Source organism: Tilletiaria anomala (assembly GCF_000711695.1).
Source record: "Tilletiaria anomala UBC 951 chromosome Unknown K437scaffold_20, whole genome shotgun sequence".
Classification (NCBI taxonomy): domain Eukaryota; kingdom Fungi; phylum Basidiomycota; class Exobasidiomycetes; order Georgefischeriales; family Tilletiariaceae; genus Tilletiaria; species Tilletiaria anomala.
In genome coordinates this window covers 147,114-160,254 of record NW_013547002.1, presented here as the reverse complement: position 1 = coordinate 160,254, position 13,141 = coordinate 147,114, and the positions used below count along the sequence as shown (strand labels likewise).

General features: G+C 54.4%; 5 protein-coding genes across 5 annotated transcripts; 2 read left to right on the top strand and 3 right to left on the bottom strand.

The window, feature by feature from the left end:
- Nucleotides 1–25: 25 nt before the first annotated feature.
- On the bottom strand, nucleotides 26–2,529 carry K437DRAFT_273197 (uncharacterized protein). The gene is made up of 3 exons (XM_013389008.1): nucleotides 2,076–2,529; nucleotides 1,833–2,001; nucleotides 26–1,771 (listed from the first exon to the last, which is right to left on the bottom strand). The coding sequence occupies exons 1-3, from the start codon at nucleotides 2,368–2,370 to the stop codon at nucleotides 235–237; spliced, it is 2,001 nt and encodes a 666-aa protein (XP_013244462.1). The 5' UTR covers nucleotides 2,371–2,529; the 3' UTR covers nucleotides 26–234.
- Nucleotides 2,530–2,782: 253 nt separating this feature from the next.
- Nucleotides 2,783–3,861, top strand: K437DRAFT_273196 (EF-hand). Its single transcript, XM_013389007.1, has 3 exons — nucleotides 2,783–3,131; nucleotides 3,249–3,581; nucleotides 3,664–3,861. The coding sequence occupies exons 1-3, from the start codon at nucleotides 2,885–2,887 to the stop codon at nucleotides 3,705–3,707; spliced, it is 624 nt and encodes a 207-aa protein (XP_013244461.1). The 5' UTR covers nucleotides 2,783–2,884; the 3' UTR covers nucleotides 3,708–3,861.
- A 711-nt stretch (nucleotides 3,862–4,572) lies between these two features.
- K437DRAFT_262014 (uncharacterized protein) lies at nucleotides 4,573–5,136 on the bottom strand (the record flags this gene model as incomplete). Its single annotated transcript, XM_013389006.1, has 2 exons — nucleotides 4,573–4,832; nucleotides 4,935–5,136. 2 exons carry the CDS (start codon nucleotides 5,134–5,136, stop codon nucleotides 4,573–4,575), a joined length of 462 nt encoding a protein of 153 aa, XP_013244460.1.
- Nucleotides 5,137–5,495: 359 nt separating this feature from the next.
- On the top strand, nucleotides 5,496–9,438 carry K437DRAFT_245087 (glycoside hydrolase family 20 protein). Its single transcript, XM_013389005.1, has 6 exons — nucleotides 5,496–6,448; nucleotides 6,536–7,093; nucleotides 7,166–7,302; nucleotides 7,377–8,232; nucleotides 8,311–8,731; nucleotides 8,804–9,438. Exons 1-6 carry the CDS (start codon nucleotides 5,703–5,705, stop codon nucleotides 9,107–9,109), a joined length of 3,024 nt encoding a protein of 1,007 aa, XP_013244459.1. The 5' UTR covers nucleotides 5,496–5,702; the 3' UTR covers nucleotides 9,110–9,438.
- Nucleotides 9,439–10,038: 600 nt separating this feature from the next.
- Nucleotides 10,039–12,224, bottom strand: K437DRAFT_74638 (uncharacterized protein). Its single transcript, XM_013389004.1, has 2 exons — nucleotides 11,677–12,224; nucleotides 10,039–11,597 (listed from the first exon to the last, which is right to left on the bottom strand). The coding sequence occupies exons 1-2, from the start codon at nucleotides 12,069–12,071 to the stop codon at nucleotides 10,178–10,180; spliced, it is 1,815 nt and encodes a 604-aa protein (XP_013244458.1). The 5' UTR covers nucleotides 12,072–12,224; the 3' UTR covers nucleotides 10,039–10,177.
- Between the last annotated feature and the right edge of the window lie 917 nt (nucleotides 12,225–13,141).

Sequence of the window (13,141 nt, the reverse complement as noted above, 5' to 3'; positions counted from 1 at the left end):
AGGCGAGCGTGAGTCATGATGATGAGCATGTTTGTGTCAGGTATCAAATTTCAAACTGTCAACGGGACGATGAGGGACTTTTTGATAGCACTGCATGCATCCTCATGGCCAGTGGCTGGCAGTCGGCTGAAGTTGCGTGACACATGGTTTGTGACGACGCAAAATAAAGGTACAATCGAGCCAATTCGTGCGCGTCGTTTTGAAGGGCGGCTAACTGAAATACCAAAGCGAACCTCACGACGTCGCAGGGATGATCCGCTCCACCTCCCCCACGGTCGCCTGAGTGTTGAATTTCGCAAGGCGATCGCTGACGTGGACCGTCTGCGAGGCCTGCCCCTGCACCATTCGGCCGGGCGGGTGCGAGAAGTGGCAGTCGGCTCGGAAACACGCCGCACCGAATCTGCACGGAGGCTTGCCTGGCTCAGCAACAGCCGACGTGGCATCGATGCGTCGCCCGGTCGGATGGAGGAACATGCAGTCCGGGCGCGTGCATGAGTAGCCAAATTTGCATGGGCGCGCACCACCGTCCCTGCCGCCAGTTTTATCCCCGAGTGGTCGGTCGAGAGCAGAAGGTTTGCCGTCGAGTGTGACGTCCATCATCTCCGTTTTTGAACGCGACGAGGCGTCGATGTTTTCGTTTCCATGCGCTTGCACTGTAGCTCCTCCGGGTTTACTTCCACCCTGCGAGAGACGCAAGAGCGCAGGACTCGGCGCGATTTTGCCTTCCGCGTCGTAGTGTGAATAGGCGCATTGCGGATTGGTGCATTCCTGCTGATATTTGCAGCGAGGAGGCCTGCCCGCATTATCATCGCCGAAGGGCGGCTGCTGCTGCGCATGTTGTTCTTGTTGTTGATGCTGTGCCTGTTGCCACAGCATCATCATCATCATTTGCTGTTGCTGTTCCTGCAAGTGTGGCTGCGTTATGATCTTGGTCGATATGACGGAAACGGCTGGGCTGACGTGGCTGCGAGTGCACTCTTTGTTCGAGCAGCTGGATCCATACCGACACGGCTGCTCACTGAGCATTAACGCCTCCTCCTCGTGTGGCGTGTTGGCAAGGCATGGTGTAGGGTGAGAGTATTGACACATCGGATTCGTGCATTTAAGCAGATAGCGGCAAGCTCCCTTGTCGGAAGGTTGGCGAGGGAACCGAGAAGGATCGAGGTTGTGAGCCATGCTCGAAGGTATCGCCACTACTGGGGGTAGTTGAGCATTGTCCGGTACGCGTGGATCCAGACGAAACAAAAGAGATGGTTGTGCCGGAGCCGGTCGGCTGTCGCCTGCATGCCCATTGCTGCTGGGAACAAATTCGGCAGCGCGCGGGTCTGGTACGCGTAGACGGGAGAAGATGGACTCTTTCGCCGCCTGTCGAAGATGTTGATTCGCTAGACTTGGCCCAGCTTCACCGAGCCGCATTGACTTTGGCCCAAGCGGAGGCTCGCGTCCGCTTGGCCCGCCAAACAGCTCTCTTGGTGGCGATCGCTGTACTCTCCCTTCACCAGCTCCCCATCTGTGCTGATCAGAATGCGGTTGGAATGGCTCGGTGTGCTGGACATGACTGAAGTCTGAACGAGCAAGAGACACTGATGAGAAAGCTGGATCATCCATCGCAAGCCCTTGCCGAGTTGATACGCCGCGGAGCAGCAAATCTGAGCCACCCTCTCGAGGCTGGCGTCCAGAGCCTCTGCCAAATCGAGGATCCTCCAACTGCCGAGAAACTTGCGACATGGCTGCTGAGAAGAGCTCGCGTTGGGGAGGTGGTGCGGTCCGTCTAGGGGGAGGCAGGCATGAGCATTAATAGTTGAAGCTTCTTAAACCGAAATGAAACTCACCCATCCGATCGCATGTCGTATCTTCGCGAGGGATTCGCGGGCGACAAACTTCTTCTTGGTATTTCTATGTCCTCTTCAGGCTGCCCACTTCTTCCTTCGTAGCCACGATCGACTCGACAGTAGGTTTCTCGCTGCGGCACGGGCGACCTCGTTCTTGAGCGTCGGCGCCCTGCGAGAATCACAGCGAAGCAGCATCAGCTTCCTTTCATGAAGACGGTCACGCAAAGGGGAAAAAATTCTTACCACATGATGGCTCGCTACGAATATTCTGCGGCTCTCCTCCGCCCAGAACGTGATGTGCTTCATCCCAAAGCCAGTTGACGAAAACCGGGTCGTAGTCCTCGCCGATGAGGTCTTTCATCTCGTCCGACACCTGCTCGGGGCCTTTGCGATTGGCCAACATGACGACGATGTACTCCGCCATCACCGCATCATCTGCCGAGGCGTACCCGAGCTTCCCGAGTTTGGCTTGAACGGATGCTTGCAAGGTTGCCGTCGTTGCCGCCTTGACGTCCAATTCGAGCGGAAGAAAAGACATGGTGGCAAGCGGTTTCTGAGGGTGCTCACGCCGGCCTCGCTTTTTCTCGTGCAGGCGTTTGTGCTGCTTCGCAGTGTAGAAGGTCTTGCCAATCTGCGCCCTTTGAAGCAGACACCGCAGGTAGGTCGACCGAACACCAAGTGTCGTGCGATTTACCTCCAAGCTGAGCTTTTGGAAGTCGATTGCCAACCATAAGAGACACAAAAATCTGTTTCCCAGCAGCCTGATTGAAAGGCGGAACGGATAGAGAGCTTTGACTGTATTGCCGTGACTGGTGAGTGGTGCAGTGCCCAGACTGTTGGAGATCCGGAGCATCCGTGATCTGGCTCCGTCTGGCGATACACACGCACACGGCACCTCGTGCACCAGGGAAAGCTCCTATTGATTGTACCATATTGCTCCTGTGGATCTTCTTGACATGGTTCTCTCGGGCAGCCTCGCATTTCACGCTCAAGAGACACGAGGCCAGCATCGAGTCCTGCGGGAGATTAATTGACACGTACATTACACGAAAATGTCCCAACCCAGCAGCGCCAAAGCGGCGCCAGGCTCCTTTCTCTCCCCTAGCGCACAAGCATCAGGCACAGCGGCAGCGCGTCTACGCAACCGGCAGACCAACCATCCGCGGCAGTCATCGGGTGTGTACAACACGTTCAGCCACAAGCAGATTCAGGGATTCAAGGAAGCTTTCACCATGGTCGACCAGGATCGCGACGGGTTAATATCGCGAGAGGACCTAAAGACGATGCTGACAAACCTGGGTGCGTGGTACTTTCGCGTGATGTCACATCGATAGCGAGCATCGCATCTCTGGGGGAGGAGGGGGGCGAGGGGTGTAGGCCGATCAACTGCTGAAATTTGGTTGCTCCTCTTTGCAGGCATCAATGCAAAGCCAGCAACACTGGACGCGTACATGTCCAGCGCATTTGCAGATTCATATACATCCGAAGCATCAGCAATGTCCTCAGCAGGTGTGAATTTCACTCAGTTCCTGACCATGTTCGGCACGCATCTTTCCGAGCTGGATGAAGCGCACGAGCTCTCCGAAGCATTCGCGTGTTTCGACGAAAAGGATGATGGCGTCCTCGATGCTGCGGAGCTGCGGTACTGGCTTAAGGAGGTTGGCGATAGGATGACAGACAGCGAGATCGATCGGCTGCTTTCTGGACCCTTTATGGATCGAGGAGGGAAACGCTTTGACTACAAGGCCTGTGAGTCCTACCATTTCGGCGCTATAGATGTCAGACTTACAAGCATTAAGAGTACTAATGCTATGCGTCGTTACTCTGCCAGTCATCGAAGCGATCAAGATGGCCGAGCCAGCAGAGCTCGAGTAGTACATCGACCTCCTTGAGACCTTACCATGCTGGTCCCCATTGGCGCTACATCACAGCCAGCATGTTCAACCGCGATTTAACCTTTGCACTTGTAATATTCGCATATCCTTTTACTGTACCACAGCACGCATATTCATCTGCAGAACCCAATCTCACAATTGCTTTTTGCTCATGTCTGAGTGAGGTTGACGACGCGTTTCGCTGACATTCCATATAATCGATTTGCATTGGAAATGCCGAATTGGATACGTGTTGCAATCAATGTTCACACTTCCTCTGTCTGTTGACATGTACACACGACAAGGTCATGTCCATGAACGTATGTGACTCTGCTGTTGTATGAAGTGCGGTGAACTCGTGCGAAGCCGATCAGACCGATTGTAGCTCCCACAATGCTGCTCGAGCCTTTTACACCACCGAATGCACTGGAAGAGATGATCTGTCCTGTCAGGGACGCCACAGCTAGCTTTATAGATGCCACCGCTTTCGACTAACACAGCAGCTATAGCCTGTCGTCCTCCGTTTGCTTTGGAAAATAGCGCGGTAGACTTCGTGACGCGCCTGGTGACGTTTGCATAAGACGTCGCACAGCTCCACAGTAATTGTTAAATATTTGGCTGGGGGTTGCATATTCCCAGAAGATTGATCGCTGGCTCGCCAGCTTGGTGGCAGCTGGCTCCTGACTGACTTGACGCGGAGGCTCTCCGGAGGTGCTGGGAGGCTCAATATCGTTCACAGATCTGCACAAACCAGCCCCCAAGGATTGAAAAGAGCGGCAATGTGATCTGGAAAGCAGTTCTGACTGCTCACCAAGTCTTGGCGCAGTTCATCCTTTCTGTCCAATGCGGGAAGCGAGCTCTGATGCTCAATGGTCCCCGCGCGTGCTCGCCCCACGGTCGGTGAACTCATGCATCCCACCTGTGCCGGCCTCGAAGCGCGTCTCAGCACCCGACCGAAGATCAAAGCCAATGGCTTCTCCTTCTCTTGCAAGGGCAGCTGGCGATGGCGTTGACAGAGCGTACTTGCTGGACGATCCTTGCAAGTCGCTTAGTTGGTCCTCGAGGGTTCGCAGGTTCTTCACCATGAATTGCCGCGAGCCGTACCAAGCAACGAAAGAGCCACTAACTGTTGACGCATGTAAATGTTGCACCAAGGAGAAAGAGAGCGAGATTTTCAGCGTGAGTGCACGTGGAGACAAACACATCCTCTGCTTGCCTGAATACACACTCAAGCCTGATAGTAATGATGCTTTAGGCGAAAGACGGAGCGACTTGTGCGCGACCAACGCGGACAGAAAGCCGGTCCCGACGCCGAGTCCGGTCCCGCGCAGCTGCGCATTCTTGCTAGCCAGCCCTACCTCGTTGAGAGGCAAGGGAAGCGGTGATGTGGACCGGGCGCACTCGGCAGGCGCGCTGGAACGGAGGGACATTATGTCTTCTTGGCTGACAGGCTTGCTCCCGATTTGATGGTAGCGCAAGACCTCCCTCGCTGCTAGGATCGCTTGTGATTTGTCGGCCACGATGTTCCTGAAAACAGACACTACAAGGCATGCCTCGGACCAAAAAGAGCTCGTTTGGTCTTTAGACTTTGTTAGACACATTTTGCGTTGTACGTAGCCGCCAACAGACACGCGCATAGTTGGGAGGTGAATGATGATGCAATGATAATTACATAAGGTGCCTGGGCATATTAGCGCACTCCTGCGCACAGATCAACAACGTTACATCCAGACATACCACGCGCGGTGAGATGTATTGTGCGCTCATCACTGCTATAACTCCAGATGCTCCTCTCGCGTCTCCGCAGGAGACATGGATCCGGGATGGACCACGATTGACGACGGACTGTATTGTTGCCCCGGAATCTCTGAAGGTTGGACGCGCGCCCGAAGCTCCCCGGCATTGCACCATCACTAGATTGCTGAGCGAACTCGGTTGCTGACACCGAGGTACAACCCGCGCAATTGAGCCTTGCGGACCTACACGCAGGAAAAGGATGGCGGCACCGACCGCTCCGGACGATCCTTCGCCTGTCGAAGTCCTCACAAATGTACCCCGGCTCTCGCTGTACGAAGCATCTGGTGTCACGCTTGGTGCCCGGGGTAGTGGCAGCCCGGGGATGCTCAATGATGCCACCAGTCCGGACTCCGCGGCGCAAGATCCTCAATTTGGTGGACGATGCGCTTCGAGCAGCGCTAGGACAGTAGGTGGCAAAGCTGGCATGTTCAATGGCCTAGCAGAGGGCATGAGCATGGCGAACGGTCGTCTCTTTGGACTTAATCCGTTGCTTTCCTCTGCTTCGACGATCGACACCATTGACAGCAGGCCGGTGCATCCTTTAGATGCATATTACGGCGCTGGAAACAGTCACAACAGCGATCAGTCTTTGCCTAGCATCGCGTTGCACATACCCGTCCGATGGAATCCACCCTTTTCCTCTGAATCCGTACTACCAGCGTCAGTGCGGCGACAAGCCGGGGCTGTCTGTGTACCGGAAGATCTACAAGACGGCCTCGCTACGCTGGCCAAATTCGCTGTCAGGCGAAATGTAACCTTTGCACAGGACGAGCTTTTTCCAGACAGCTTCGCTCTCGGATCGAAAGGTAACGGCAGCGGTAATGTTAGGAGAGTGAGGGGTACAATGGCGACGGAAGAGGAAGCACAAATCCCAGCAGGCTGTGTTGCACCAGGTGGGAGAATATTGGCACAGGGCGTTGGCGCTCGATGGTACTGGAATGTGATGTACGTCCGGGCTTTTCCACTATACTTTCTTGTTCTGCGGCCTATACTGACATTGTACGCACGGATTTCCCATTCATGCTTGACTAGTTTCGAGAAAGTCGACGACATCTCCAGCCACAATGAGCTCACTGATCAGCCGAGCAACAACGTACACCGCAGAGCAGCATTGGGCTTCCGCCTCACCTGTTCAGCTCCAAGTTTTGCTCCATCTCCCACGTCGGCGACGACTGCTGAAGCCAATTTCGGGGAAGGAGATGAAATTGACGGAAGACCATTCATTATCACGGTCCGCTACACCCGACAATGCGATGCTTTTCGCGCGTTAGGACACCTTCTCGGCGTCGCGCGAGATTGCTTGGCTCCCTACTCTTCGGAAGGCGCTGGCGCTGCAGACTGCTACGAGGGCCTTATTTCTGTATCACTTTCAGCTTCTCCCTCATCTCCTTCGGCTCAGCACCAAGATCAGCAGCAGAGATGGTACATCCGTGCCACATCGCTCGTTTCCGAGCGTTTGCATGGTTTCGAGGCGACGTGCAACGTCGAGACACTCGGCACGATGATTGATTGCAGCAGAAACGGGGTGCTCACCGTGGACAGCGTTAAGTTCCTTGTTCGAAAACTGGCACTCATGGGATACAACATGCTGTGAGTATTCAATCATTCTCCTCTACGCGCCTGGCATTGACTTTCCAATTCATTCTGCGCCTACCCGTATAGTCAGCTGTACACGGAAGACACTTACGAGATTCCGGACGAGCCTTTCTTCGGATACCTGCGGGGAGGATACACAGATGCGGAGCTTAGAGAGATCGACGATTACACATTTGCCCTGGGTATAGAGGCGATACCTTGCAGTGAGTGAACACGAGTTGGGTGAGCTAGACTACGAACATGGTTGACCACGAACTTCATATGGGCACGCCTCCAGTTCAAACACTAGGGCACTTGGGACAGATGCTGCAATGGCCACGTTTCGTCAATTTGCGCGACACAACCGAAGTACTGCTTGCCGAATGGCCCGAGACGTACGTTATGCTCGAGAAAATGATCGCGGCGGCCACGTCGCCCTTCCGAACGAAGAAGGTCCATCTGGGTATGGATGAGACGCATGGGCTGGGACGTGGCCGATACCACAGCATATTTGGACAACGTAACTACAAGGATCCGACGCGCATATTTGTCGAGCACCTTCAGCGCGTCAACGCCATCTGTAAAAGGATGGGCCTCAAGCCAATGATCTGGAGCGACATGTTATTCTGCTTGCAAGCCCGCAATAACTCTCTGCTCGGCTACTACGACGCGAACACCACGCCTGACGTGCAGGGTATCCCAGAAGAGATCGAGCTGGTCTACTGGGACTACTATCACACCAGTGTCGATTCATATAGCAGCCGCATCAAGTCGCATCGTGACCTGAGACCGAACCAGTCGCCCTGGATGGCCGCAGGATCATGGACCTGGTCGCGGTTTTGGACTGCCTTGCCTTTCACCTTTGCAACGTGCCGAGCATCGCAGAACGCCATCAAGCATCCCAGCAGCGGCGTCAAGCATGTCTTCCTTACCATTTGGGGAGACGAAGGAAATGAGGTCGACCTGTATTCGAGTTTGCCGGCGTGGTTGTACTACGCCGATCATGCGTACACCGCAAAGCAGGAGGTCGACGTCCCGCTTCTTCGCGCAAAGTTCGACGGAATCGTCGGTGGCAGTTTTGATGATTTTGTTGTTGCGTCCAGGCTCGACGACACGCACCCTGAGAAGCAGAGCATCGACGATCGCATTCACTTGTGAGTCTGGTCGCATCGTGCTTCTTCGAGCTGCAGGTCTGATGCTGAAATGGTGGATATATTTGCCCACGCTTGTAGCGCTCCGAACACATCGAAGTGGCTGCTCTGGGAGGAGCCTTTCTTCGGCTTTATCAGCCCTAGCTTGGCGCTCAGCGGCTCTGATCTGGCGCTTAACTACCAGGAGCTCTCATCATACCTCTTTGCGCGCTTATCGACCATTCCCACTGTACTCGCCATACCTAGCGCACAGCCCCTTCTACCTACATCCATTGTTGACTATCCTTTTAACTCCCGTCTACGATTCCCTTACCTGCTTGCCAAGGCACTTGCTCTCAAAGCCGGCTTAAGGGCGAAGCTGCATGAGGCGTACACCTCGCAAAACTGGTCGGAACTAAACAGATTGGCTGGGCCGGCTGAAACGTCGCAATTGAGCCAGCTCAAGGAGACCATCGAGAAACTGTGGAAGTACCATCGTCAACTGTGGATGAGCATGTACAAGGTCAGTCGGTTTTTTTAGTCATCACGCCTCGCGTGCGCGTGCTGAGTTTGCCCCACTGGCTGTAATTACCAGCCCTTCGGATGGGAAATCGTTGAGCTCCGTTATGGTGGTCTTCGAGCAAGAATCGACTCCATGTCGACTCGCATCCGTCGGTTCCTCGAGCACCTGCTTGCCGGTGGCCAGGTGGGAATATCACTGCAGGATCAGTCGGCGGCCGATACAGAACAGATCATGGTCAATCCTTCGGCAGCGGAGACAGATGATTACGAAGAGCAAGTCACCAGTCTTCCAGAACTTGCAGTCAAGTTGCACATTGTCTATTCCAGTCCCGACCAACTACTCGATTATCATCGTGCCACCCGGCCGACATACTGCTAGATTCAGCTCAACACGGGCCGCTTGCAGCAATACGCCTCGTTTGACCCATACAACCAAGGCCCCAAGCATCTCATTGTAACAATATCAGCTCAACTTTCCGCACTTGCAATGGTAATTACCTGTTGGACGATGTCGAGTCCGGAGTGGTCCGCTTCTTCCGCGAGCTTTTCCGTGGCCATTTCACGAGCATGAACATTCAGAGGGGTAATTCAATCGTGCACAGCAAGGATTCGACCAGCAGCTCCGCAAGAGATGCCTTCGAGGTATGATTCGACTTTCATGTCTAAACTACACTAGTGATATATGTGAGCGTGCCAAGAAAGGATAGGTTTTAATTGATAGATGGAGTTAGAAAGTAGACTGTGCGACATCGGGTCGGGAATCGCTTGCATGCATGACTTGCCCTTTGCGCAAGAATGAAGAAGAAGGGGTATGCATAAAGATAGGTTGCGAAAGAAGAACCGTGTGGAAAGGGCAATGCCGGCGTTTACTCTAAGTCGGAATCGCCTTGCGCGGCCTCAGTCCGATCGATGGTGGTGTCTGCTCTGGATGGCCGAAAGACTCCACTCCGTGAATCTCTGATGGGCGGCGTCATCTCTGCGCGCTGGCCCTTTTCATTCTCAGGCAGGAACCGTGGATGGACCGTAGGTCTGGCGATTTTGATGCTGTTCTGGCGCGCGTGTCGTCGCGTCGAATGTGACAACGGGCCATAGGCGATAGCTGTCAATGGGAGCGCGCTAAAGTGGCCTGGCGAGCTGCTTGCACCAAAGTGTGACCGATCCCGGCGCATCTGGAAGTCCTCTGGCGTGAGCAGCTTTTAACCTCCCACCTTTGATGGCCAGTGGATCGCGACACTGTGATCTTGGTTCTGGACTAAACGGTCACAGAGAGTGCGTTCGAAGTTCGGCTCGTCGTCATCTCCCGTTGAGACATATGTGGTCGCGTCGGAGAATTTTTGACCGCCTCCTTTGCCGCTCGGTGCGCGCATGGCGATCGAGCGGCGATGCTGCTTGCCTACTTGCGGTAAGGGGAATTGGGTTAATGGAAATGCAAGTGTTCGTTCTGCATCTATATCTCATTGCCGGTGAACGTTCGATCAACGGCAAGCTCCGTTGCCTTCTGTGTCGCCCGCGTGAATCGTTTGCTACCGCTCTTTCCACCAGACTGGCCACTCTTGTAGTTAGCCGAGTTTGTCCGTGTTGGCCCTTTTGTGACTTCACTCAGAGGGTCATGCAGCTGTTCGCTCGTGGCCACGCTCATGCCAGTGACAAGAACGGCGCACTCGAGGCTACGGAATGCGATGGCAAAGAGCGTGATGGAGCCAAAAAAAACGGCAGCCCACATGGCGGCGATGAGAGCGCCTCCGTATGTGTTTCCAATGTCGTTGGCTTCTGCGGACGCGTAGAGCTCGATAGCGAGGTACAGCGCGGTGCCCATGTATGTGAGGGTGGCCAAGCAGATGCCGCCGAATTGTAACCCGAACGAGAGGACCAGGCGACGGAACAGGCGCGCATGCTGCGAGCGACTGCAAGATTCTGTGAGCGGACGAGCGAATGGAAGCACCCTGGACGGCTTCACGGGTGGGAAAAAGCTTGCATGGGGCAAGTCCTCCGCCACTTCCCGTGTCGAAAAGATGTGCCAAGTCTCTTGCCCAACGTGCAGCTCATCCACAAACTGCTCGATTGCCGGGTTCACAGGCTGACAAGACCGCGGCGAGGCGGCTCTCGTGCCGGACCCAGACACTTCGTCCGGAGAACGTATATGATTTAATGAGATACCCTCTTCGGCGTAGCCTTTGGGGTGAAAGACATCGCCATCTGTGTCCTCGTTGATGGGAGGCATGCTTTCCATGCACTTTTGTGCCGCCTTCTCTTCCCCTGCCATTCGCAAGAGCAGGCTTTGTGGCTTCACAGCCTGCGAAGTGCGGTTCATGCATGTCTTCCAGCTGGATGGCTCGTGGCGGACATAGTTTGAATTGAGCAGCTTGGCGTGCCGCAAGATATCGAGGAAGAGACAGTAGACGATCCTGGTGAAGACGACAAAAAACAAACCAGCCCAGCAGGTCCAGAGAGTGAAGGTGACGTCGGCATAATAGGTTGCTTCGATTGAGTCGTGGAAAATCGTTTGCCCTTCGAGGACGAACTCTCTGCTGAGCTCGGTTACTTCCGCGTAGCGCTGTTCCCAGTCAAGATACGAAGACAGCGCCGCTTCCTGCTTGACGTGAGCAATGATCGCAGGGACAAGAATAGAAATGCTTTGAAGGAGAGGCAGCGCCAGGCAGATCACATTGGCCAGAAGGGGACGTTTGGCGATCGATCTTAGCGACCATGGGCCGGATCCATAGGTATCGCCTTCTGGTGCGGCAAGTAGCGCACCCCAACCCGAGTAGGCAGCTCCCCAAAGGAGACTGATCCAGGGCGTGGTGATCCACAGCATGATGCATTTCGGAGTTTGACCATGCTCATAAAATTCGTCAAACATGAAGCACCTAGAAGCAATGGGTAAGAAAACAAGTTTAGCACTATATACCATAGTGAAATGACGTGCATTCATCACCAGCGGCTCACAAAGCAATGGCAAGAATGCAGTAAATCCCCTCCATCACCGTGAAGCAGCTGACGGCATTCGGGATGATGATGACACCCTCACGCTTTTGCGCAAAGCGGACCATCCAGAAACTCTTCTCGTGCAGGCGCTTGCCAATGATGAAGAGCACAAAAACAACCAGGCCGGCGATGAGGCCGCCGCAAGCTTTTAATTGCGGGAAGAAGCCATGGATTTGGGTGAACTCCCAGAAGAACACTCGGCGGACCCATGCTCGAAAAGCGATCGCTTGCTGTGCTGGGTCATTGGGATAGAGCGCGAGGAAATCGGGGATCGTGGCCCGCGACGGGCTGTTTAAACGAGAGAATGCGGTTGGTGGTGGTGGCGGTTGCAGGTCAAACGTGCTGTACAGACCCATCGCGTTTGAAGGATTTGTGTGGCCCGAGGAAAGGACTATACGTCACCTCTCTTAGGAGGCGTGCAATCGTTGAAGGGATGTCCAAAAAGTCCGTTTCAGAAAGCCGCCAAATCGATCGCTTCCGAACAGCAACCCAGCCCCATGTGAAACGCGAGTCGACAGGTCGAATCCCAAGTTCTGCATGGACGCAGAGCGCTGCCCACGCGACAACCCGCGAGAGGCTGCAGGGGGTTAACTCTGTGCGGTATCCTTCGCGGATATTGACCTTCGAACGGTGGAGGATTGAAGCAGATGGCAAAGAAGCGAGATGGAAGTTGACCTTGAGAAAGAAGCAGGAGGCGTTGCTGGTGACGCGAATTCGTGGACAGCGAGACCTCATCATTCTCAAACTCTTAAGACAAGCGCTCTTTCCTCATTGGTTCAGATGCCCTTCGTGGCGTATTTCATTTTAAATCAACAACGGTTGTATGTTTTATGTACGTATATACAATTTCGCTGCAGCAGTAGCACTCCATCCTCCAAGACCCAAGTGTGTACCGTTTAGAACCGGTTAGTGTAGAACTTGGTTGATTCTAATCCCAAAGTACGGCTGTGTATTTTTTTAAATTCTCTCTCTTTCATTCTTTCCACATGCAGATTGGCGTGTGTGGACGCATGCAGCTGGGCCTGCGGACAGATGATGAGCAGGCCATGCTCCATATGAATCTCACATTAATTACATAAATGCACTCCTCCCCGACGGACGGGCTCACACCTGTTCACACTGCCGGGTCTCGGGTCTCGGTCCGCTATCTGAGTGCTGTTTCCGGGTACCTTTTCATGGTCACAAGCACGGGGCAAAAGGCATGCCCTTCCTTTGGGGACATGTGTCGCTACGCCCCCCGTTGCAGACCGTCGGCTGGGCCTGCCCGCCGCCGGGACCAGCTGCTGATAGGCACAGCGAGCAGCCGTCAATATGCCAGTGGCTCAGCACTCAGTACCGAAAGAGGGCTCGCCTTACTCAGTAGGTCAATGGTCAGATCTGATAATACCCGAGGTCAGCACCCAGTACCCCGTAGTCAGTGAGGTAC